General features: G+C 44.7%; 1 protein-coding gene across 1 annotated transcript; it reads right to left on the bottom strand.

Moving 5' to 3' along the window:
* Nucleotides 1–213: 213 nt before the first annotated feature.
* On the bottom strand, nt 214–21,293 carry LOC141476821 (phospholipid-transporting ATPase IC-like). The gene is made up of 27 exons (XM_074165612.1): nt 21,113–21,293; nt 18,991–19,088; nt 17,902–18,015; nt 17,266–17,364; nt 17,098–17,159; nt 16,593–16,665; nt 16,427–16,497; nt 15,128–15,210; nt 14,303–14,461; nt 14,063–14,151; nt 13,462–13,652; nt 12,553–12,761; nt 11,700–11,743; nt 11,399–11,555; nt 10,235–10,423; nt 9,420–9,532; nt 8,774–8,938; nt 8,281–8,392; nt 7,100–7,175; nt 6,532–6,664; nt 5,091–5,376; nt 4,109–4,332; nt 3,494–3,577; nt 2,592–2,837; nt 2,204–2,342; nt 1,221–1,351; nt 214–444 (listed from the first exon to the last, which is right to left on the bottom strand). The coding sequence occupies exons 1-27, from the start codon at nt 21,291–21,293 to the stop codon at nt 214–216; spliced, it is 3,759 nt and encodes a 1,252-aa protein (XP_074021713.1).
* Between the last annotated feature and the right edge of the window lie 4,367 nt (nt 21,294–25,660).

Here is a 25,660-nt window from a genome sequence, read left to right as displayed (position 1 = left end):
CACAAATCACTCGCACCAGGACTAGTAGCTCGGCAGAGAACTCTTGGCCCTTCTACGTTTCCAGTAGTCCAAAGCCAGGAAGTTCTGGGATAAAGCGTAAAACTGTTCACATCCTGATGTCATTTGGTTAAAAAAAAAAATATCCTGAGTTTGTTTAAAAAAAAATAATAATTGTGCAATTATTAGGATAAAAAGCTTCTCAGCTTTTGAAAATCAGCTGGTTTGAGGAGCATCTCTGGCTGGTGTCCCGCTGCTGCCCAGGACCGCGTCCAGAGGAGCCCGCTTCTTGCGGATGCTGCGGCCGGAGGCGATGAGGTCGGCGTAGCCCCGCTGGTGGGAGAAGGCGTAGGCGGAGCGACGGCCCGACACCCCGCGGCGAAAGGCACTCTGCCTGCGCTTCCACTCCTGCTCTTCCGCCACGTACTTCTTGCGGTTCCTCTGGATCTTCAGGCGTGCAAAGACAGAGCAGTTTAGGGATTACAGGGAAAACAGCTTGTTTGTGTTTACTGACTGGGAAACAGCCCCGTGCTTTTCTACATCCCTAAACTGCTCAGCAGGAGGGTTCTCCTCTTTAAATTTGTTAGAGACAAGAATATAGAATCACAGAACTGTCTGGGTTGGAAGGGACCTTTAAGATCATCTAGTCCAACCATCAACCCAACTCTGACAAAACCCATCCCTAAACCATGTCTCTATGCAGTAACGCATCACCGTCTCGGGAAGACTATTTTGAACTTCATTATTTTCATTTATCTTTAAATGCCTTTCATTGGAATGGCCTGAAGATATGCCACTGAAAGCTACTCCTGTGTTCTCATGCTGACACTTCTTTAATATCTTTTTAAACCACACTACTGCAATTGTAACTATTTTCATACCCTACCTGCCAGCTCGAGGCAAAACAGAAGCAAACAAGAACTGCCCCCTACATTGACAGGGGAACAAGGGAACTCTGACACAGAAGCATCAGGAAGATACTGAGAGATCAGAACACACCAAAGTGCTTTGGATGGCAGAACGTCACAGCACCGCTGTCACCCAGGCAGAAGGCGGGCTGGGTCTGGCCTTGGGAAAGCCCTGCTGCCACCCGCCCTGGCCATGGGCCTGAGCCCCCATCTCCTGCCGCTCTCCCTAGGGCACAGTCACTTGCCGTCACCAGTCCTGACTCCTGGCAGTAAATACACACCAAATTAACCCAAATAACACAAGAATTCACTCACTCGATCACTTTCCGAAGGCCAAATCGTTGCGGAAAAGAAGCGCTGTGCCACTACAGGAAGTAAGCAAATGGCAATGGATAAAATCATGGTCAGCCAGAGGTACGGCTGTCTCAGAGCATTGGGAGCAGTTCCTAGGAATAAAAAGAGCAAAAACTAGTTTATGACATGATCACGTGAACTAGTCATAAAACACAAACAGGATACTAAAAGGCCCAGCTTCTCTCCAGAGCTAACGTTCCGGTACTCCGCTGTGTTTCACACCACCAAGCTGCCATACAGACTCTACTCTGCAGGAGCACAACAGGACTGAGTTCTATAAAGCACTTCTCTTACAACATGGCCATATTGGCAAGTGATATTTAGTAGCCAAACACCCAATCTCACGGAACTTGCTATCAAACTAAGCAGCGGTCATATCTAGAAACTTCTGAAATTCATAAAGCATCCAGGTAGAAGGAAGTTATAAAAGAAGGCTAAAACTTTACTAAAGGTCAAAGAAAAACATTGTATTAGAGGCAACTACTTTTTTTTCCATTGGGCTCAGCTTAAAAATGAGAACGTAAAATTGAGGGGGCTTGTTATTTTGAGGGGGGATACTTAGATCCAACACAACATACGAAAGATTTGTCACTAGGAAAATTGGGAAGCAGCAATGTCCAAGTGGCTGCTACTTACACCTCCCCGGACTTCCAGCAACACCCCCAGGAGTTGCTACCAGCATTGGGCTGTCTCACTTTGGGGTTTTACCCTCCGCTGAACAGTTACAGCAACGTGGCAAACGCATACCCTGCCAGATCATCGCATCCCCTTTCTTTTAAGCTGCCCCACCAATTTTAACTTAGTTCTCACTTGCAGACCCCTACTGCTAGGCAACGTCACGTTCCAGCTCATTTTCACTGAAAGAAAGGGTTCATGCCATGACATTCGGGCTGTAGTTCTGCTGCGTGAGACGGGAAGAAGAAACACAAGCCACAGGGACTGACCTGTGAACTGGAAGCCAGAAGGAAAGAGAACGTGGATTCCAGCGCTGTGGAAGTCAAACGTGATACCAAAGTAAAGTGCAATACTCCCAAATACTGAAAAAGCATTAACAAAAGTCCAGTAAGATGTATCCAAGCCAATCTGAAAGCAAACAAAAGCTCCAAATGAGTTTATTAATTCAAAATAATATCAACTACCCTGAAGACTGACAGCATTTTGGTCAAGTTCCCTCTCATCCAGTTACACATCAGTCAGAGAGCATCAACAAAGAGGAGAGAAGGCAAAAAGGGGAAGCTTTTTTCTGTTGTTATGCTTTTAGTAGACAAATGTAGGAACATGCCCAGAAGGTGTTTTCAGAGCGAGAGAGATCAGGAGGCTAAGCTCACTTGCCTGCAAGTTGACGACAAATATAAGAGAAGATGCTGCTGTGACAGCAAATGACTGATAATCTGAAGGCGCTTCTCCGTCTTGTCCCATGGTTTTAAGGTAAGCTCCATATGGTATGAAGAAGATTATCAGTGAAGTTAAAGCTCCATGAAGCAAACTTAAAAAGAACTTCTTGTAGTTAAAGAGTACATCTTTCTGTCCCAAAACATACAGCCTAGGGAACCGAAGACTCAATTTGTCGCTCACGTCCTTAATAAAGCGGGAAAAGAGAAGAAAAAAAAAAAAAGTTGCTGCAATTTCTTGTTCTCAGTGTGAGCTTTGAAGAGTAAGAAGCTCAAGTGTACAACGTCCCAGAGGAAATGGCAGATTCCTTTTCCCTCTTCAAACAGCAGTGTGGGCAGCAGGACTCTGCACAGAGCAAGGCATGCAACTGGGAAGAGCCAGTTCTGGGCACCTCTCACAAAGCGATCGCAGAGCCCGTTTCCAGGCTGCTAGGCTGACAGCCCATCGCTTGCCAAGACAAGAACACCCACAGCCACGCAGCTCTTTACTGCTGTGGACCGTGTTGGGTCTTTCCCTACACGGTGACTAAGCAGAAGACGAGGGCTACCACTGCACGCCCTGCCTGTAAGTCTCTAACAAATACCCAAGAAATATTTTATACAGACATTATTAGCACTGAAGACCTGTGAACCAACTAACTTTGGCTATCTCAGTAACCCTCTGATTACTGCCCCTTGTTACCTCACACACTGGGAAGAGGAATACATTTTTAAAAGCCAAAAAAACCCAAACAAAACCCCCAAAATGCTTTGTCCATAAAAAAAGCAACCAGACTCAGTGTAATTAAAGACTTGACGTTAGATGCCTTTGGATTCCTCTGCTGTTAACACCATGGAGAATACCTGGTCAAGCAGGCCAACCAGCAGAACCGGGAGACTGGAGTACAAGACGTTGTACAGCGTGATGAACCAGTCCTCGTAGGCTGTCTGTGAGAGCAGGAGGAGTTACAGGAGTTAATGATTTCTTCTTGATTACACCTTTTCCTTCCAATTCCTGAGGAAAATCATGCGTGCTCCACTATAGCATTAAATTACCCATCTCAGCGTTTACCCCAAAGACAAGCAGCACCTTAGCTCACAGCTCTGCTGAAACTATTTTTCGCCTGTATAAAGCTGCCCCACTCCTTATAAACCCCCAGTGCTGCCTGACTTTGGGATTTGGTTTCCTACTGATAGATTCATGCACCGTCCAACTTCACCTCAGAATATCTTCAGCAGCAGGGCTGAGAAAGCTTCCCCAAACCGCTATACAGCAATCTCTTACAATCACAAGGGTTCTGAAGTCACAACCAGCTGCTTAGCCTGTAACTAACTAGCTTAGTTACCACCTGTTCTCCTGCAGAAATTACTGGTGATACCTTCAAGCTCCCGTCGCTTCCCCAGTTAAGCCTTTGCTATTCTGCACTGACAAAGAGAGAGATCTGCCTGTCAGCATTACACACGAGCACGTCTCCTTACCTGGGCAGAGAAGCCGTTAAAGAATGAATACCAGATGTGCACTAGTGTAAAAGCAAAGTTCTTGTAGAAGAAGTATCTTAAGAACTTGCACATCCTAATGTAAGACCACCGTCCGTGGACCAGCAACAGCCTTTGGAGGTAGCGGAATTGCCCAAAAGAGTAGTCACTCGACATGACGGCTTGCATCCCTTCTTGGCCACTGATTCCAACTCCGATGTGGGCAGCTGCAGGTAACGAAACAAACACCACACACCGTGTTGAACAACGGGAGAGGTAAAACATGACCCGGGGCAAATCTCCCGGTTCCTATTCTCTGCTTCAGGTTCCTCTGCCCCATTTAATTTCTGCACACAGCACAAGAGGCTGCCTTACAGACTAACACAGCAGCCCATTTCCCCTTCTTTGCCCTGTTACTCACTGCTCACGTCTCCACCCTCGCTTGGATTCTCTCCCAGCGCTTGTTCCACCAGAACAGATGCTGGGAGATTTGACCACGGGAGAATCAAGCCATGAGACAGAGCAAGCAGACCCCGAACCAACTGGCCAGGCAGTTTACAAACACACTCGTAACATAAAGCATAGCCCAGGAGTTTCTGTCTCAGTGGGATTTCTCCGGAAGCAGTTCAGAGAGCACCAGCTGCAATACAGGATGGCTAGTGCCTCCAAGCACGGGGCAGCTAAGCTATAGCTTTGTTTTTATATAACAATTTGTAACCCACAACATGGTAACGCATGTAATTCAGGTCCCTTCTCAGGGAATGTCTACAGAAAAGCTAAAATATACCAGCAAAAACCACTAACCATTTCATAAAGGGCTTCCTCAAAAGGGAAAGCAGAGGCAGAGAAGGTAACAAAAGTGATGTTAACACGGGGAACGAAACAGATGGCAGAGTCTTCTGAACAAAGAGTAACAGTGAAGAGACGGCAGAAGAAGGCCCAGAAGTGATCTTTCCTACCGAGAGAAGTTCTACGGCTGCCTTACTTTTAATCATGTTTACATCATTGGCACCGTCCCCGATTGCCAGAGTAATAGCTTTCTTGTACTTCTTCACCAGCTCCACCACCATGGCCTTCTGCTTCGGCGTCACCCGGCAGCAGATCACAGCCCTGCACTCACAGGCCAGATCAACAAAGTTCTGCTGCTGCTGCTCTTTGTAAGCTTCGGCCCTTCTCCTCTTCTCAGCTTGCTTTTTCTCCTCTTCTGCTGTTCTAGGGAATTTCAGCTTCAGTTTTTTTTTCTTCTTTTTCTTCTCTAGTAGGATTTCATTCTGTGTAACACAAATATATGATGTTCCCTTCTACCTTGTTTCAAACTGCACTCCGAGTACTGCCTATACAACACACTTAACATCATTAAGTGTCCCGTCACCCGTTTATAGTGTTTTAATTAAATGCTGGTGCAGAGGAGTGAACAAAGAGCTAGGGAAAAAAGAGAAAGAATGTACTTGGTGGGATTAACAAAAGGAAAATGCTTGTACTTGGTGTCACAGCACTTCTCGCAGAGTTCAAAGGAATATTTCTTCTGACGGGAACAAATTCACTTTTGAAATCATTCTGGTATTTAAACTTCCTTCTCTCCTATTTCTCCATCTCCTAGAGGAAGCGCGACTGTGTCCAGCACATGTGGAAGTGCCCTATAAATACCCAGGTTAGCGCCGGGGCAATTCAGCTGGAGCAGGAGGTAACAGAGACCTGTGATTTTACCTGCTGCTCCTGCCAGATTTCCTGTAGGCATCCCAGCCCGTTTCCTGTGCCTTACACACAGACAGACACTTCTTTATACAAATACAGGTTTAGGGCTGGACACTGAGATGGGGCAGACAGCCCTTAGCTCTTCACTTTCTCCTGTAAGAGCAGGCTGCTGACAGGGTGGCTAATAGCCACGGAATTACTGCTAGTCACCTCTCTGCTAAAAGCTTTCTTCTGCCTTCTAAGCTCCTCTGAGAGCACTATATTGCAGCACTGAGCAGGAAATTTGTCTTCTGTTTCCACCCTTTCACTCCCATCTCTCATTTCAAGCACAATTTCTGTGCCTGTACTGAAGCCATACATCCTGTGGTGCTGGCAGTACCTCTTTCTCATTTTTTTCCATTAGACCAGAATCCCCATGAAGAATAAACACTGAAAATAAGACTCTGCTTTTGCAGGGGCTTGGCTCTACTTTGATGGCAGCTACCAGGGTGATCTGAAAGGCCCAAGAAATACCTTGTTTTATTGAGTGCTACTTTCAACCTTTAAACCCAAAAATCTTTCTGAAGATAAATACCAAAGAAATGTGTTCTGTCTGCGGCACAACAGCCAAAGAATTTTCACTGCTTGGTTTAGCAAAGCAGATCTACGAACAGAGTCCTCAGAGAAGGACACTGCGGCTTGGTGGTACCCCCAAAACCTCAGATACCCAGGAGAGTCTCTTTTGTACATACCAGCCAGGAGCCAGTGATTATTAAAGCCCGATCTCGACTGCCCTGGAAGAAGGGCTCGTTCATTCTTAGAGAGGAATGCGCACTTGATCCAGCTCTGTTCCTCTGGTTTTCCAACCTCGTTTGAAGAAGAGCACTGGAAAGAGAGGTGGATACTATTACAGAAAAGTCAAGGATAAACTTCAAGCTAGATCTGTCCCAGACTGAAAATCTGCAAGGAACAAATGCAGTACACGCTGCAAGGACTTCTTCTGCCATAGGTGATGTTCTAAGCAGTGCTAGAGCGACAGTGAAAAGAGGATCACACTGGTTTGATATCCTTGCTGTTTGGCAAATAAGGAAAAATTTGGAAAAATGAGCCATGAATAGTGACAAGGCCCTAGTTCTTCTCCCACCCCATGCTGGTTTTCCTGGGGTCTAACCGTTTTGACAACAGCTGACCAACTGCCAAGGAATACTGTTCAGTCATTGAAGAGTCACGGTGGGATAAACCAATGTCACTGCTGGGTTAATTTTAAAAATAGAACACTTTTAATACCCACAAAAGAAATCCTTTGTGCTTTTCACTTGCCTGATATCTTCTCCATAGCAGATGGTTGTTTCATCTGTTAACAGTTCACAAGAAAATCCAATATTTTCAGCAGTTTCTACAACAAAACAAAAAAAAAAAAAAAAAAAAGAGGTAAGTATTTAGGTAAAGTTCTGTCATGAGTAACTGTTGGGAACAGCCAGAAGTACCTGAACTCCTCTCAAGTAATGTTTCAGTATGAGAAGGTTCCTCTCATTACAAAAAACCCCCATACATAGCACAGAGAAGCTGGGGGAATGCCTATTAATTATCTGTCATACAACAACTGTGTGGCAATGAAGGCGCGGTGGGTGATGGAATTAAAGTCAGGGAATTGTATTTCCTATGCAACATTTCCCATGAAATGTACATTACTGTGCTGGAATGCATTGTCACAAGATGCTCCGAATGCAAAAAACTGTTAGTGACTTGGAAAAGCCCATCAGCCAATTCTGGGAAGAAAGATCTACCAGGGCCCGTTTAACTTGCTGGTGGAGATGCTGTCTCTGTGTCCGAGAGCCGTGACACCAAAGGCACGGCAGGAATCAGCCAAAGGGGACACCACAGTGTCCTGCCCTGGCCACCCTGGACCGCCTGAACCAAGGCTGTTGCCAGCACCGCAGAGACGCTGGTCTGGCTGCAGCTCCATCCAGGGGGTGGTACAGCCGTTCTTACTTACACGTTTAATGCCTTATTTTGAACTGACTGAACAACACGTTGCCAGCCTGCAGACTAGCAACCACCAAAAGAAAAGCCAATCAGTCCCTGTCAGCAGCACTTGCGAGTGTTTGAAAAGTAAATTTTCACTGTAAAAAGACGAGTTTTGGCACTGCCCTCAGAGCCGAGCAAGCCTGGTGGTAAAAGCAGGCTGTCCTGCACTTGCTTTGCACTGGGAAAAGCAGTAGCTGGGCATTTCCCTGCAGAAGACAGCCACAAAATCGGTCATCCAGGCCGAGCTGCTGGAGGAACAGAAGTTACACAGAAGCCCATCCAGTAATTCCGGACTGGGAACAGCTGGGAAGAAATTTTGCACATTGTAGAAATTCCTCCAGTTGTGATTTAAACGGACTTTTGTACTAAGCTTTTCTAGAAACATACGTTTTGTTCCCAGTCTGCATTTGCCCCAGCTTATCTTCCAGCCCTTATCACTCCTGTGCTAGCTCTCTGGCTGTAAGTAAACCCACCTTTTTTGTCACCGGTAAGCACCCATATTTTAATGTCTGCTTTTGAAAGCCTGGAAATAGTTTCTGGAACTCCATCCTGTAGTTTGTCTTCAATAGCTGTTGCACCAAGCAGCTGGAAGATATAGGAAATACAGGTATTTAGTAGAATAAATATGTATAGAAAACTGATCGATTTTCAGTAGAGAATGAAACTAGGTATGTCTTCAAGCCAAGTGTCCTGGTAGTGTTGAGGTAGAACAGAAACAACTAAAGCTCAAACTAAGAATTCGGTACAGACAAATTCTTGCACATAGAAGTGTATATTAGAAACACACGTACTAAAATACATTTGCTTTAATTCTATTAAACAATTTGGCTTAGTTCTAAAGCCAATAAAATACTGAAAAGATCTAAATCAACATGTCCTAATAAACAAGGATTATTTATTTTCAAAAAGATCTGTTTCTTCCTATATAAGCATAAAAGTACACTAAAAATTTAAAGCTTGACTTACAATCAAGTTTTTTTCTATTTCCTCATAGACTTTGTCCAGAGCTTCGTCACGATTAGTTGTAGCTACACTGGCCTCCACAAACTTTTTATTCCACGCTTCAAATTCATCGTGACTAATGTCTCTATAGCACAGGCAGAGTGTCCTGAGAGTTTCACTGGCAAAAATCTGAAAAGTAATTAAAAAAAGACACATCCACAAACCAAATCTCTTCATTTGCAATCCAAACCTAAGCGTTAAGATCATGAGCATTCAGTAAAGTCTGAGAAAACAAATCTGACTGCACAGTTAGTCCCGGGTATTCCAGAAATGCCAAAAATTAAATTGTAGCTGACAAGGCAGGCTGAGCTGGAAGACTGAGGAGGTGACAAACAGAACAGAGTGTAGGGATCTGCAACACTGACAACTATGAAACAAAAGCGTGTAGACAAAACTAAAGTTCACCTCTCATGAAAAGACAATGAATGCATTTTTACGAACACGCATGAAAACTTATATTGCTTTGATTATTTCTCAGATTTGGGATGACTCGTACAAACAATTATAGGTCTGTATTTGCTTTAATAGCTTAGGAAAAGGAAATTAACAAAATTATAGTCAGAAGCAGACAATTTTAAATTTAAAAATGGTATATATAATACAAACGTACCTCTAGTGCTTCTTCTGTAGCTTCTCTCTTTAGATTCCTTGGGTGCAACCGTTCATAAATTACCGTATCAGCCCCTTTACAATACAGCCTGATGTTTCCACCTGATTCTCTTACTGTGGAGTGAAACACAAGAGGTGGGACAAAAGGTTAGAGTACACTTATATAAAGGAATAGTTTCAGATTAGATTGTTCGGTCTACTGCTGTCAAGGACCAAAACTACAACACCAAGTTCTTCTTCATCACCACTAATATTGTTCAATTAGGCAACCTGGTTGATTAGTGCATTTCCTCTTCTCTCTCATGACCCGAGAGGATACTTAGACTCCCAAGGATTATGTTTTTGATAATGGTTAGTAGGGTTAACATCTCACTTGCCCCTAGGAGCTGGGCAGAGACATACGCTGGAGATATGTGGCACCAGAATTATAGCCTAAAAACAACAGATCTCTAACTGATTCAAGACTGACAACTTCGAAGATCAGAACTAAAGAGCTGCTTATATATACCTCAACCTGCACACCTAGTATTCCATTAGCTAAAGGAACATACACTGGGGAAAAGTTTCCCTGGGGAAAAAGGGGAATAAATCACCTTTGCAGCATTTCTTTAAGCTTCTACTAAAGGGACCCAAATATTGTCTCCAGCAGAGGCCACACCTGAAACCAAGACTGTCTCGTGGACACGTTTGCATCTATCCTAGGATTGTGTGTGTTACACAGCCAGAATTGTTGACTTCAACCTCCCTTGCACATACTTTTTCCCCTCTGAAATCCAAGTGAACTTTTCCCGTAGAGGCTGGCTGCAATCAGCTTACCAATGACAGACATCCGTTTTCTGTCACTGTTGAAATCCAAGATAGCAAGGACATCGTACGTTCTTTCAACCCCCATCTCACTGATAGTGATAGTATTTTGCGTCCGTGAGAGAAAAACGTAGCCAAAGTTTCTGGCTGCTGTAACCAGGGCACCTTCATCCGGGGAAGCCGCTTGGTAATTGAGCTGTCCTGTGTCACCGAAACGGGGAACAGAAGAGAAAGGCGGGATGTACCTGAGCATTACAGGGCTCTCGCCCACCACAGCACAGGAATTCACACCCTTTCTGTAGAGTGACAGAGAGCCGGGCATGCAAAGCCCTGTCCCCTTCTGCACTGCAGCACCCGAGAGCGGTGCACACAGAGGAGGGGGACTAGGGACCCCCCCCTTTCATTACATGTACTTCCCCCATGGGCTAAGTCCCTGAACCCTCTTCCCTCCAGGTATAAAGGCAAAAACTGTAACTTCTCTGTCTCAAACCAGATATTAAATATCTTACTCTTCAATGTTTTAATTGAATCTTCCAACCTTATTTTTCACGTTCACGAATTCTTCAATCAATGTTCACCACTAAATTTAGTTTCCGTCACATTTTTGTTATTAAATTTGCTTATTTGCTGCCAATACTCTTAGAACAGACATATGTGATTTGTATATGTCTATGGGGTTGTGAGTCAAGGAGCAAGAGCATGAAACCCTCATGCTGAAAATACTCATTTTTCCACACTGAAAACAACTTTCCAGATGTCTTTTACTTCCACATCTGTATGTGGAAGCAGAGACTATGCCAGTGTCATTGTCATTTTATTTGAGATTTATGCTTTTGAGATTTTAAAGATGTATTTGAACAGAGAGAAGACCTGTTACATGAAAACACAAAACCTCTGTATAAACTGTTCCCCCCTTTCTAAATCTGCTGCTAAGATGTGCATTTGCCACAACAGTAATTGTCATAAAGACAGTCCCCCTTCCACGAAGGGTCAGATAAATTCAGCACAGGGAATAGCATCGGCTCTTGCTTTTGTTTCATTTAAAGGAGCAGCCTAACACTCCTCCTCACTTATGGGTCGGCATTACTTTTGAACGTCTCCCTCGTGCAACTGGATTTGAATTACTGTTTCCCCTTACAGAAGGAAAACTACCAAACACCTAAAAAACATACTCACCATCAGAGCTGTCAGTCATGACTGTGTGACAAATGGCAAGCAGAAAAAAGAACTTTTGAATTTCTGGCTCCTTTCCAGATTTTATTTGCTCTATCAGATAGTGATCATAGAATGAGAACTTTCCATCCGCGTAGGTGTTCCAGCTGAAATCCACTTGCTGCTCAGGAAACAGAAGAAGAGAGTTTGCGTTACCTCACGTGCAGTTGCTTTGTGCCTCCCTGCACCTCCTCAGGTTTCGGCAAGGGACCGTTCCCTGCTCTACAGACGGCAGGGACTTTGGGGCCAGAAGGGACCCACCTACCTGCGGGTGGCTCTGCAGCTGCCCCGCTCCGTCCCGCCAGTCCCCTGCAATGCGAGCACCACCGGTCAGAACCCACAGGACACAACAACAAAGTTTTTAGAACTCATTCACAAAGTAAAAAATACATAGAATTGCTACCGCAATAGAATAGCTCAGATTTTTAAAAAAGCAAATCCACGGACAGCCGAAATACTTTTGTATGCTAGTGATACCGAAGCAAATGTAAGAAAAAAAAAATACCACCATGCAGTGGAATTGTCCTAAAACATCCATTTTTGGCTTAACACAGCTTGCACTGTCAGGAATTCTGCATCTCTCTGCAGAGGCGGGATGTTTAAAAAACACATGGTGTTAGCACACTGCAGTCTTCATTAATTGAACTGAACAACCCATAGTTTTGGAGCACATCTGCTGCATACTCGAAATGCTGCAATCCAGACAAGATTGCAAATGGAAGTAACTAACACTGAAATGAAAAACTGCTGCTCTTAGTACATTGTGTTATTTGCTTCCAGATTAACTCTGTCCCTGAAGCGTTTCTACCAAAAATAAAGCATTCTGTAAATTACTCGTTTCTGACTTTTTTGCTGTGAAGTTTCCACTCAAGTCCATCAGTTTCCACCTTTTAAAAGGGAAAACAGTGGGAAAAGCCCAACAATTCAGTTTTACTAGAGCTTTACTCTAGCTGAATCGTGGAAGTTCAGTCGAAACTACAAGGTCTCATATGCGCCTGATTTCAAACAAGGACTGAAATTCCTCCTCCTTTGTACGGACCGGTGAGAGACTGCCAGCTGTGCCACACGGGGACTGGCAGGGTCCTGCTTTCCGCCGCAGCAGCGTGGCACAGACTTACCATATCTTTGGCCATCGATGCAACATTTTTTAAAGGTCATGATGTTCTGCGTGAGCGTCCCCGTCTTGTCAGAGAAGATGTAGTGGATCTGCCCCAGCTGCTCGTTGAGCGTGGTGGTCCTGGCCTTGGCAGCCGTGTCCTTCTCCGGGTAATACATCTGCAGGTCCCAGTTTATGAAATAGCTTTGGCCCAAACGAATCACCTCGACACTAAATGAAACAAAACGAATGCTCTCACTCCCAGCCGCATCTCGTATTTTAAAACAATGGTGTATTATCAGATCCAGGGGACTCTGACTCTTTCCCAGGACTCAAATTGCTCAGACAGCCAAGAGCTGAAGACAAACAATGACATTTCCCAGCACATTACAGAGCGCCGTCACCCCTGCAGAGGCCACTCACGCTGACGTCAGATCACACCGCTCAGCTTCAGCAACACCCCAGTAACAGGGGAAAAACCTCATCAAGGCAAAAGCTTTGGTGGCGCTGCTCCCGTAACACACAGAAACCCCACTTGTGAACGGTGTTTTAAGTACAATTTGGAGAAGAGCAGGTAGGAGGTTGGAGGACTTCCAATATGTTACAGATAGGTTTGTCAAAGGCAAGATTATTCACACTTCATGCAGCAGTAAGGCCTCTCTTTTGAGGAATACATCTGGAAAACATGATTTTTCTATTTTAATTTTTTTTTCATGTAGTTTCCTTCACGCACTGAGACTGCAGAATTAGTCTGGGAAGTTAAATACTAGCAGGATCAAGTCCCCCATTTTGTCAGAGATCATTCCTTGGGAGAATGTTTTCATTAGTTGAAGTACCAATGAGAAATTAAGTCCATTCACCATTAATCCCTAAGTTAAGTAATTCAACGCTATCACCAGTTCAGCTCTTAAAGGCCAAGGTATTTACCTACCTCACATAGAGGGAAATGGGGACCATGGTGTTCAGAACAATGATGTATCCCCAAAAGTTAAGGAAGCCACGATAGGGAGGACTTAAATCTTGTGCATCGTAGAGGTACCAGGAGGAGTTGCCGATCTGCTGCTCCCAGTAGGTGTGTCCGATGGCCAGGCCAGCCGACAGCAGGATGAGAACCACAAAGATCTAGGGTGTACAGGGTGGCCCGTGACACTTCAGAAACATCTGCTCGACTTAAATCCCAAATCTCCAGGTTCAAAATAGAGTATTACACGCACTGGCAAGTAAGAAGAAGGGGAGCAAACCGTTCCCACACAGTGATCTCTTCAAATAATCTGGGCTCTAATTTTAGCCTGGCTTTGAAGCACTTTCCGCATCACGCAGGCTGCCCTACACCTCAAGTTTAGGGTCTCACATCCCACCAACAGTGAAGCACCTTTTTTAGATTCCCTCCTACTCCATCCCAACTCATCAGGCCAAAACAAAGCGGAAACATAATTATTACACTGAAAGGAAAAAAAGTTTCCTAAATTTGAGTTCATTTTTAAGTGAATAGATTGAATGCAAACACCTGAATTTTAAACAAAAAGGCTTACAGTATAAACCATGTAATTCATAAGGGAGTCAATCTTTGTCCTTTTAAATCTTGTCTTTCCACTATTTTTCATTATTTTTGTATCAGCACCTAAAAAAAAGGAAAGATACGATACGTAAGCAAGTGCTAGTATTACAAAACTGGGACATAAAATACAATGTTTATAGCAAAAAGATGTCATTTCACTCTGTAGGGCAAGCTTTTAGTTGGTAAATATTACACATGTTCAATTCATAAATACCTGCAAATATAACCATTCCATGGCAAAAGTCTGTATTCCTGATTTTACACCCACGTAACAATATCTTATCAGCATCCAGTGGATAACTCGTGTTTCTCCAGAATAACGTTCCAGCAAACTTATCCAGCCGGTTATTGGGTTCTTCACATTCAATCAGTCCTAAAAAATTTGGAGAATATGTTTAATATACAACAGCTAAATAAAAATGCATTGATTTGCACCCACCAGAGAAGTAGTTTTACTTCATGAGGTTGGTTTTTTGAGAAAAATAGTGTTCTGAATAAACAATTTATTTGAAATTTAGGGTGTACAAGTATTCAGCGCTTCATTGCTGATATTTTAAATGTGGCGTTTTGCTTTCCAGACTGCAATAGCAGAAAGAGTTCATTTCTGCACCAACACCGGTACCCACAGCATTTACTGCCAAACAGGGCACTTTTTGTTCACCTTTTCTTTTAATATTTCTCAAGCTCTAATAAAGGCCTGCCTACAAGAGCTTCTGACCCCCATGAGGGTCAGACAACCGTCCCACGCTACACTGCTGCAGCCAGAGAGACGCTGCCACCGCACACCGCTACCCGGCACAGACACCCCTAGCTCATTCATGGCAAAGGTCTCGTCTCCACACACACAGTGTTTTGCTCAGCAGCGCAATTCCCTCGCACAACCTGTTTCCGCTGCCTCCTGACACAAGCCGGGAAGCCACAGACTCCAGAACGGCAGGCGCCGTTGGCAACGCTTCTGTCCCCACCCAGGTTTTATTTACTTGTGCTGTAAAGTGTGTGAGCAACATCTGAATAGTTGTAAGAATATCACTGTACAAACCATTGAAGTCTGCCATCGCACTTTCCTCCTGAAGGTATCTGTGTGTTACCTCCAGTGCCATTTTGAACTTTAGGTTAGTCTCACTAAGAAGAAAGGATAAAAAGGTCGTATTACTAAAAATGTAGATACAGGAAGGGAAGTTTGAACAAAATTAAATTAAGCAAATCAATGGGCCATAGGTACCAACCTCCTAAATCGAAGCAACAGCAAAGCCGTGCATTTGCAGGGACATGAAGCATTCCCGAACCAGGTGACTACCTCACACCCGCTGCTTTTCTTCACCAGGGAAATCTCACCCCTCTACCTCTGCTCACTGCAGTAAGTGAGGCTTCTCACCACAACTGCTTTACTCGTAATAATTACGGTTGAAGTAATGGTTATTTGAAAGCAATATGTATAACTGATACTGTTAAAAGCTCCAAAAGAGAACAAACCTTCCAGAACACAAGCAGATCCTTGTTTTGCGTGATGTTTTAAGTTATTGTTGTTAAGGTTACTAAAGGTTGAGTGAGGAATACACTGCTCACTCAGAAAAATTAACATTTCGCCTCATTAGGTGAGCTCTGTATCATTACAGACAATACGAACTAAACTAACATTTACAAAGCAACGTGACAGAGACAGTAAGATCCACACTATCCAAGTAGTTTCTGTGAAAATATTCCACAGAAAAACATGTTATTTTTGTTTCCCCACTCTGACAGGGAATAAGAAAAGTTTAAAATAATAGGAAAGTCCAGGCCGGAAGAGACCTCTGGTAATCAAAAGCCCAACCTGCTGTTGGAAGCAGAACCTTAGCTGAGGTTAGCCAGGGCCCTGGCAAGCCCAGCCTTGACTGTTTCCAGTGAAATTCCACTCCTTCTCTGGGCACCTCTTCCAATGGTACAAATTATCCACCACCAGAGAGCAGTTATTCTTGAATGCAGACAGAATTTCCTCTGAAGAAACCTGTATCCATTTCTGCTTCTTCTGTCAATGGGCGTCCTTTTGAAGAGAGCATCTTCTCTGTAACTATCTTTGAGATACTGGGAGATCGATTAAATCGCCCTTCTCCTCTCCAGGCTGAATAAATCCAAGTCCTTCACCCTTTCCTCCCACATCATGTTCTCCAACACCTCAGGCATCTTTGTGGCACTCTGGTGGACCCTCACCAATTTTTAACGATCCTTGAATTGCGGGAATCAAAAACTGGACACTGTTTTCCAGGCGCGGCTTAGCAAGTGACAATTAGAGTTTGAAATACACACTTCTACCAGTAAGCCAAAATTAAATCCAAGAAATCCTTAAATAGAGCCTTACCCATCTAGTTCAGCTGTCTCTACGTAGCAGAGACTGTTTGGTTCCGAGCTGGAGAGCAGCAAAATATCAGCCTATAAAAACAAACAAACAAGTGTCAAATAAACCCCACTCATCATAACTACAGAACTCTGTAGAAACATAGAACAAATATATCTAAAGCACTTACAGGAACGAAAGTATTTTTCTTCAGACGAATGATATCACCAACTTTAATATCTTTCCATTTTGTGTTTTTGAACCTAATCAAGATAGTTTAATAATGATTACTATTTAATCTAGAACACTATCCACTCTATAATTCTTGAAATATTGAACTTTCCTTAGCACAACAACATTACATCTCAGTAGGGTGTGATTTTTAGTTTTGGAAACTGCAATTTAGTTGAGGGTCTATAACTTAGAAGTCAAACTACCTCTTCTCTTTCCTCTTCACCTGCAGATGAATTTCTGCCTTTGCCAGAGGTTGCTCTTAGCACAGATTTAGTGCCACAGAATCAACTTTAAATTACTCCTTTGTGCAATTCTTTTCCATTTTCAATTAGGTTTTTACCCAGACTGTAAAGAACCAAAAGGTGAACTTTCCCTACCGCCTCTGGGCTAAGATCCGTGATGAAACTTAGTGACGAGGCAGCAAACCTGACTGACGTAGTTGAGAAGGGAACAGTACAAACCTTCCGTCCCTGATGACTTCACACGTCCTGTTATTAACCTCGTTATCCATCTTGTGACGAGTCTGAAAACCAGGAGCAGAGAATGTACTCCCTACTGTGTTTCACAATTAAAGAAATGAACTAGACTGTTTTCTTTTGCTTTTCATATAAAGAGAATACGTTTCTTACAATGTCATCCACTAGGTCCTTGACTGCAGTTATTCCCAGCACCAGGAGCAAGGGCACCAGCGTTGTGTACCATGACAGGGTAGTTATCTGGGGAATCGACTACAAAAGACACATAAAATCCCTTCAATACAGGATTATCAATCAAGCTCAAGTCAGAGACATTTAATAGTGAACTGACTATAACATAAGAAGGAAACCCAACACATCAGAGGGAGAATTTTAAGTCAGGTTGTGAAGATGAAGGAAACTCGGGGGAGAGCGTGACTGTGCTGCCCTCCCTCAGCATCAGCTTCTCTTTAACAACTGGAGTTGCTCCTATTTTCTGCTGGTGTTCCTGATTCCTGAGTGGAACTTAAAGCCATCGTGTTTGACAGAGTAATAATCAAAGAAACACCTCTTCCCCATAAAACTGATGATCTTTGGAACTAGCTCACCCTAATACAAAGCTAGCACAGGTTGTTCCAGGTTTCTGTTACGATGGGCTTAGTTTCTGTGGTTGTTCAGGTACAGTCCCTTACAAAGTACCCTGCAATTTCCTGCCAGGATAGCACCGAATTGTGTCACAAGGATTACTCAGCTCAACAGATTAGCACCTCAAGTTCACTTCACAGTTAGTGCTCTCTCTGCCTGTCTTACCTGCAAAATGAGAAGAACAAGGAAATAGAAGTTGGCTGCTCTTTTAAACTGTTCAAACAGATTCAGTGGTATAAACGTGATCGGGTTGTACTTGTACGTCTTAATTGCATTTCCCTGTTGAAGAAAACTGAGGATCACTCACAACAGCAGATTCTTCTGATGTTACAAATGTACAATGCATATTTTCAAGTAAAGCATTTTACTAGTGAAATCTTTCCTATCAACTTTGTCAGATATGTACCTTTCCTCACCAGTTTAACTCGGGTCACTGTCTGAATGAAACAAGGCAAAAAGGGGTGTTTCACTGACGTGAACATACCCGAAAAGGCATCTCAGACTGAAGCTTTAGCTCCCTCCGAGCATGAAGGACTTCCCTCTGAACGGCTCCGGTTGTAGAAGTTTTACTATCAAACGTTCATACTCATGTCCGAGATAACCCAAACTGCCCAAGTCTGCAGGGCGGGCATCTCGGTAGGTACAAGGGACCCACACGAGCCTCACAACACAGATAAAGCCGGACAGCCCACGTGTAACCCCACAGTCCAAGCCTCCGTCACTCGCCAGCAGCACCACAGCTTTATTACAGCCAAGTCAAAAAATTAGAAACAGGGAAAAAAATATTCAACCTTTTGTCTTGACAAATGGGATAAAAATGTCTCCTTTATCACAATAACGTGGATTTAGAATGACACTGTACAAATGATTAGACATTCCCAAATGTCTATTTTTAAGACTGTCCCACTCCGGCTTAATCAGGGTATTGCTAAATACCACCCTGAGACTTCTGTATGAAAGATGACACCAATGCAGGTGTTTGCAACAGCTGCGGCTGAGCAGATAAAACTTGGAATTTGGACTAAGCACACCTGTCTTCTAATTCTGTCTCTCAAACGAGTCTCTCAATACTTTGATTTTCCATTCACAGACCCAAAACCAGTTATACTTCCCCACCTTTGCTGGAAATCCTAAGGAAGTGTTAATTGCGGCTTTTACACTGATCACCAGTGGTTTCAAAGATCTTACTGATACTTAGAAAGTATTCACCCTGACAAATACTATTCGCACATAATTGAGAGAAAGAAAACTCACAGCATATTTGCTTTTTTTGAAGCAGAGAAATGTTGTTCTCTTGAACTGGGGCTGCTCGTAGAAGTGTGGATCGTTTGCTTTAACTTGCCAGCTGCAGTCTGGGAGAGACAAGGCAAAACGGGTCAACGCCTGATACAAACACGAGGGAACAAATCCGCCGGTTTCAGCTTTTCTCTCAAATGCCATCTTTTAAAGGTACTTTCAAATGAAACAAGACCGGTACCTGCTTTTTCGTACACAGTCTAAAACAAGGTTTTCAAGAAGTTACCAGGCTATTTGTCTTTATCAACAATTAAAATATAATCTGAGGTAGGAGAAAGTGGTGATTTACAATTTGGCAGTTCCGTGAGAAACTGAGAACCTATCAGCGTAACATTCATTCATGCTACATTCCCTTCATTCCCCACTTCTGGTTTGCTTCAGTTACACCTGTGAAGCACTGAGAACCCAAAACAGGGTTTCTCCGACGTTCTAGAAATGAAAATGTCTGCTCAACTTTTGAAAACAATTATCTCATATAACTGTACTGTGTGATGGTTTTCATTTGCAAACATAAAAGAGTACAAATCTGAAATGCTTTTTTTATTTCATCAGGCGTCCATGCCTCCTCTTGCACAGGCTACCTCCTTCCCCCCAAGATCCTCCAGATCCCTTTGCTGCCCTCAAGCCTGTATTAACAACAGCCCTGTTAATTCCGCCACCCACACCCACAACTCCAGGCCCTGCCCACATCAAAGAACTCCCCGCTCAACTCCTTCAGCAAGTTTGGAAGCCAACTCATGGAACACCTCGCCTGCCTGGGAAGGATGAGGCATACAGGATTTGGAAATCCAGTTTTCCAGACTCATCGGCCAAGTACCTCCCCTTTCTCTCCAGCCCACATTAATTGTCCTTAATGGGTGCTCTTTTGGGTTTCATGAGATTCTCGTGACCTAAGATCAAGGATGGGCAGAGGCATGGGGTGGGAGCTGCTGCTCCAAGGGCCTGTTGAAAGGTAGTTATGTCTGATAAGGCCGACTGAGACTTAAAACCTCAAATATAGGCACAAAGAGTTTTTTTTTTTTCCCCACCCAACACACAAAGCAAGTTCACTTTTGACATATCCAGGACTTTACTGTCACTCTACAACTTTCACTTCCAGCATACTGGTAGCAAGCTGAGAAGATAATAGAGAAATATTTATCTTGTTGTAGCACTCTTTATCGGGAGTAGAGGCATAGGACGAAGGGGAAGGGTTTTAAACTGAAAGAGGGGAGATTGACATGAGATATTGGGGACAAATTCTTTGCTGTGAGGGTGGTGAGACCCTGGCCCAGGTTGCCCAGAGAAGCTGTGGCTGCCCCATCCCTGGAGGGGTTCAAGGCCAGGTTGGAGAGGACTTGGAGCAACCTGGTCTGGTGGGAGGTGTCCAGGGGTGGGACTGGGTGGTCTTTAAGGTCCCTTCTCACCCAAACCATTCTGTGATTCTATGATTAGGGGAGTTACAGAGTTTCCTTGGACAGAGGTTAAGGACAGGTTTCTGAAACATGCCGTGAGACTCCTCCCATTGATGTCCCGACGCTGGTGGCAGCAGAGACTACACTTGAACTCCTCCTACTCACCTCACCTTTCTGTGATTCTGAAACTACTGCAAATACAGAAAATCACAAGGCTACAAAATGAGCATTGAAGGTGAAATCTCATCCGTGCAAGGCTCAGAAAGCAGACGTACGTGCAAACCAACTGATTTGCAACACAGCAAAACACAGCAAATCGGCTTATTCTGGTTCAAGTTTCCAGATGATGGGGAAGACAAGTATCTGAAGCTCTGCTGAAGCAATTCTCAGACCACAGGCTATGTACATCTAGGGCCTGCCTTAATTAAGACAAAGTCACTGTGCTGATTATTAGCTTTACACAAGAAGCAGTGGCACAGAACTCTGGTTGCAGTTGGAATGAAGCTGATTTCTGTTCTGACATTTGTTAAACTGCGTTGCCACCAATTACTCACCCGCAGATTTAGACAGGCCATTCCAAGTCCTACCTAACAAATAAGCACAAAAGTCAAATTGATCCATACACGGCTCCGCCTCTGCATTCAGGATCATTTGATACCCAAATCAAGTTTCTGTCATAGCAATACCTTTCTTCAACGGCTCTCGGCTCTCCTTGGTGCCCCTGTTGATTTGGTTTTGTCCTGGTTCGATCGTCGGCTGCCGACTGTCCAACTCGTCCTCCGTCTCATCGTCACTGTACGGCATCACCTCATCGTTAGGCTGGGAATCCTCATCGAAGGTGGTCTCTGAATCCCTTTCTGAGATCATGCTGCCGGCACCCTGCAAGCCTTTTAAAAATTAAGGAAAGGAGTTAACAGATGTGGCTGGAAACCACATCTCTGTAATTTTCCTCTGTTGATGCTAGTCACCAAAACCCACGTTTGAAACGAGTTTCCTTGGAACAGCATAGAGCACGTGCTCGGTTTTCAAACAGAGACCAAAGTCACGAGGCAGTTATTTCCACAGCAAGTCCTTCATTCCTGTTCTGCTATGTGTAATTACACATGCTCGCCCAGCAGACTCAGGAACGCCTTGCCTCGTGATGCAGAACACTGTGAGTGGGACATAGGAATTAGGGAGCCCGCAAACACCTCCTCCCAGTGGCCACTACATGGTTCCCTGAGGAGCCACAAGAGGTAGAGCCCCACTTGGCTGCAGTGGGGCAAGGAACCGGGCATCAAGCACCAGGCCAGCACGGGTCGTGCCATCAAGTGTTTGGGTCACACAGCTGGTCCTCCATCCTGGTCTGCCCAGTCTCACCCAAAGCAGCCCTCGCTCCCTCTCCCCTCCCACAGGCTGAAGGTCAGGGTTTGTCATGGCAAGATCCCATATCTTGGTGTGCAAATTCGCGAGGAAGTTTAAAACTAATTTGTGGTTCAACACACACGGCCAGGCAGTTGAAGCCGTGATGAGTGTGTGCATACCTCTGCCCGGGGCTCTTCAGAGAGCACACGTGCTCCCTGACCCTCGAGCACTAGCACATTATCTCCCAAACTGGGATCTCCACTTTCCATAAAGGTTACTCAAATTATAGCTCTTGAACAACTCCCAAGGTTGTGATGATGCAATGAGCCTCTCTGGCCCTGACCAGCCGTGCCCCAGCCTCCAGCACCCACAGACCAGGAGCCACATTTTGGCTCAGCCTGCAGGCCCTGTCTGAGCTGCATCAGAGGAGGGCTGGTCTCCAGCAGAGCTGTGGCTGTGTCCATGTTCTCTTCAGCTCCGCCTTCACACTGTGGACCTCTCCGGCCATCGCTGGCCCTGATCCTAACCCTGAACTACACATCAGCTTCCCGGCTTTACCCTGGACCTGCCTCATCACTGTGGTACTGCCTTATGGCCTGGACTCTGGCTGGACCTGGCCACCATCTTGGGGTCTGTCCCACTTGTCTCACACACCCCGGGACCCCCATCTGCTTGCTCTCCCATGGGGAGCCACCTTGCTCTTGCTCCTCCCTAGCAACTTCAAAACAAAACCAAGTTAAAAGGTCCCTAAAGCCAAGAACCATAATGTGCACCGCAGGTAGCCACCAAGTACCCGCCTGCTGACCCCTCTTGCCTGGTGTGAAGGAAGGCCAGTGCCACCCTGCACCCCATCTGCTGTTGCGAACAAAACAGCAATCATCGGGGCTGACACCAAACCCCACCGACATCCACCTTAGTTTCTATTTTTGCAAAGCTGAATTGTCTCCCCTCCTTAATCTCTCTTATAAGAGAGATATAAATATTACATGAGCACTTAATATGCTACTCAAATGGCACGGCCGCTGGCTGGGAGCCCAAAGCATGCGATGCCCGGGAGCCGCAGCTCTGCAGTGCTTGCCCAGCACACAGGGTTATGTTTCAAGACTGCCAGTTTACAAAATAAACCAAAACCACCAGGTATCACGTGAACGCACAGTTTGATTTAGTATGAACTAATACACCTTCTCCCAAGATCCGCTCAAGCTGTTAGAGGCTGCTCACTGACACCACTAGCCAGGAATATGACAGCTAGTCACCAACACAGTTGTGGAATCTGAAACTTCATGAAAAGATCATTTGTTTACCTAAACAGCCTTGGAATTAGGGAATTCACCTCAAGACACAAGAGATTCAACCTCAGACTCAGACACCCAAATACCTCACTGTGATACTTTGGTTTATTTCTCCTCTTTCTATTGCTTTTGTTCTTTCTCGACTACCACCCCATCCTCAACAAATCCCATATTTCACCTGATATAGAAAGGAAGAAAAGTATTAACCAGAAACCTGAACCAAAACTTTATCTCCTGCTACTCACTAACGGCTTGGAGGACATGGCCAGGACAACCAGCACATCCATCATTAGGGAAGGTGCAATCCAGGGGGTTCCTTGCACGTTGTGCCCAGGTTTCATTCCCTCGGCAAACCAGGCAGACTCTACTGAGTCGGGTGTTAGTCTGGCCTCTTAACAGTACTGCAAACTCCAACAGGCTGAGCAATACTTACAGCCAACACAAACACCAACTTTTCCCAATTTTTTTTCATCTGAACAGGGATATGGACACCCTTGCCCTTAGCCATCGAAGCCTTTGCTTTTCCAGCAAGCCGGGGACGGACTCCTCACCCACTGTCTGCTTTGAGGTTTACAGCCACTTAGATTTTCTTTGCACTGAAGAAATTCCTGACATTTTCAATCCCAAATTGTTTGAATGATAGACAAAGTCCATTTAGAGCAGGACCTAATGCTCAATTCCTCTTTGAAATATATATAAAATCCACATGACTGCAAGAAGCCCTGCAGTAGTCAAGGATCCCACCCTGCTAGTACCTTACGTGGGGACCGGTGGAGGGGAAAAGCTGGAGATCCTTACAGGCACAGTCCTTAAAACAAAAAGTACCACATCTTTAAATTGCTCTCATTCCAAGACAAAGTAAGCTTATACCCACAGCACACAGAGATTCAGCCTTTAGTCTATTAATCTTGACTCACTAACTGATTACTGAACTAATTAATCATGCAAAGGGTTAGATGAGATATCAAAAACACACCCTATTTGTTTTCTGTTATAGATGCATAGCTAACTGGAAACACCTATAATACAAAGAGAAGCAGGCTGTGATGCTAGCTGGAAACGCCAGTGCACCAGTTTCTTGGGAGGAAGTTCAAGTTAATTGTATGCACTCCACCTCCTCAGAGAACTAAGCTGCCAGCTGGGAAACCCCGCTACTAGAGGAGATCTCAGGAACTGCTGACCCACAGGCAGCACACCTCTGTCCCCTGAGCTGCTCTGAAGAAGGCAACGAAATCGCACACATCAGTGATTTCAGGCTGCATTTACTAACCCTGACACCACAAAATGCAGAGGACACGGTCTCTGTGCCCGAAGACCTCGCGGCTAACATCCCCGCTGGCCGGCAGAGTCTCCTGGGAAGCATCGCTGCCCGCCCGCCCTGTACATACCCTGCCCTCGGGCACCAGGAGCGGCCGAGGGGATGGGGGTCCGACTGCCGGGGAGCGCCTGGCTGGTAGACTGCAGAAAGACACCCGTGGTCAGAAGAGAGCGGGGAGGTGTTGTGGGGCCGAGGGCGAAGGAGTTCTCCAGTCACAGGGTGACAAAGTGGTTTAGAGTTCAGTTTCTTGACACCTAGTCCGCATGAGAAGGGCTAGCTGGGACGTCAACGCCATGTCAGGAGTTCACAGGAAGGTGGGGAGCGATCATGGGGTGAAAGAGGAGACGGGAGGAACCGGTAGCAGGAACAGCAGAGATGCCAAAGAATGCTGAGCCAGCAGGGCACAGAAAGAGAGGAGAGCGCTCATCCACCAGCACCGAGATGCGGGATGCACACACAGAACCCAAAGGCGAATTAAATACGGCAGGAAGAGAGGCGGTCCACTCTCAAAAGGATCTCCTCTCAGAAGACAAAGACAATTTCTTATGTTTGTGTGCACTGCTTATGCTCAGACTTGAGCTGAAGTAACAACTGCTTACAAAACAGTCTTTCAAGTAAGGCAAAAAAATAGGGTTTGGTTTGTTGGAGCTGGGGATAAAACTGTTTCAAATGATCTCACTTACTTTTCCCATTTCACAATAATATAATCCAAAATGAACACTGCTTTTACCCATCTGCATTGAAAGGACTAATAAAAAAAGCTACAAATAAAGAGGCTTTAGAAATTTCTCTGAAGGCATCATCTTTCACAGCAAGCTTAGATTCAACCAATAATTAGTAATATTAGAACATATGCAGTGGGAAAGAAAAATAATTAGCACAACAAAAGTCCAACCCAAGAAAAGCTGCACCATTCCTCTGAGAGGCAGGACGAGCATTTCACAAAACAAGACCTACTTGCCTCCACGTAACCCAAGTCCCACTTTAAGCCCCAAAGGATCCTGCTGCCTGGGGATGGAGTGATGCATTTTCAAGGGCAGCAAACTCCATCCCACCAGAAGTGCTACACACAAGTAACTTTCCTAAATTTGGAATTAACTTCCAATGCTGCCAAAATTTACAAAGAGAGCTTTTGGTGCCTGTGGAAACAGTTCTTGGAGGGTCTGAGATGGAACAACAGAGTTGTTACCTGGTGCTTGATGAAATACTCAAAAGAACACTTAAAACAGTTGATTCTTGGTTGTATGGCCCTCATTTTCCAGCTCCTGAAGCCAGGGGCT

This window comes from Numenius arquata, chromosome W (assembly GCF_964106895.1).
Source record: "Numenius arquata chromosome W, bNumArq3.hap1.1, whole genome shotgun sequence".
NCBI classification, from domain to species: domain Eukaryota; kingdom Metazoa; phylum Chordata; class Aves; order Charadriiformes; family Scolopacidae; genus Numenius; species Numenius arquata.
Note: the sequence above shows the minus strand (reverse complement) of the source record. Positions and strands in the feature narration are given on the sequence as shown.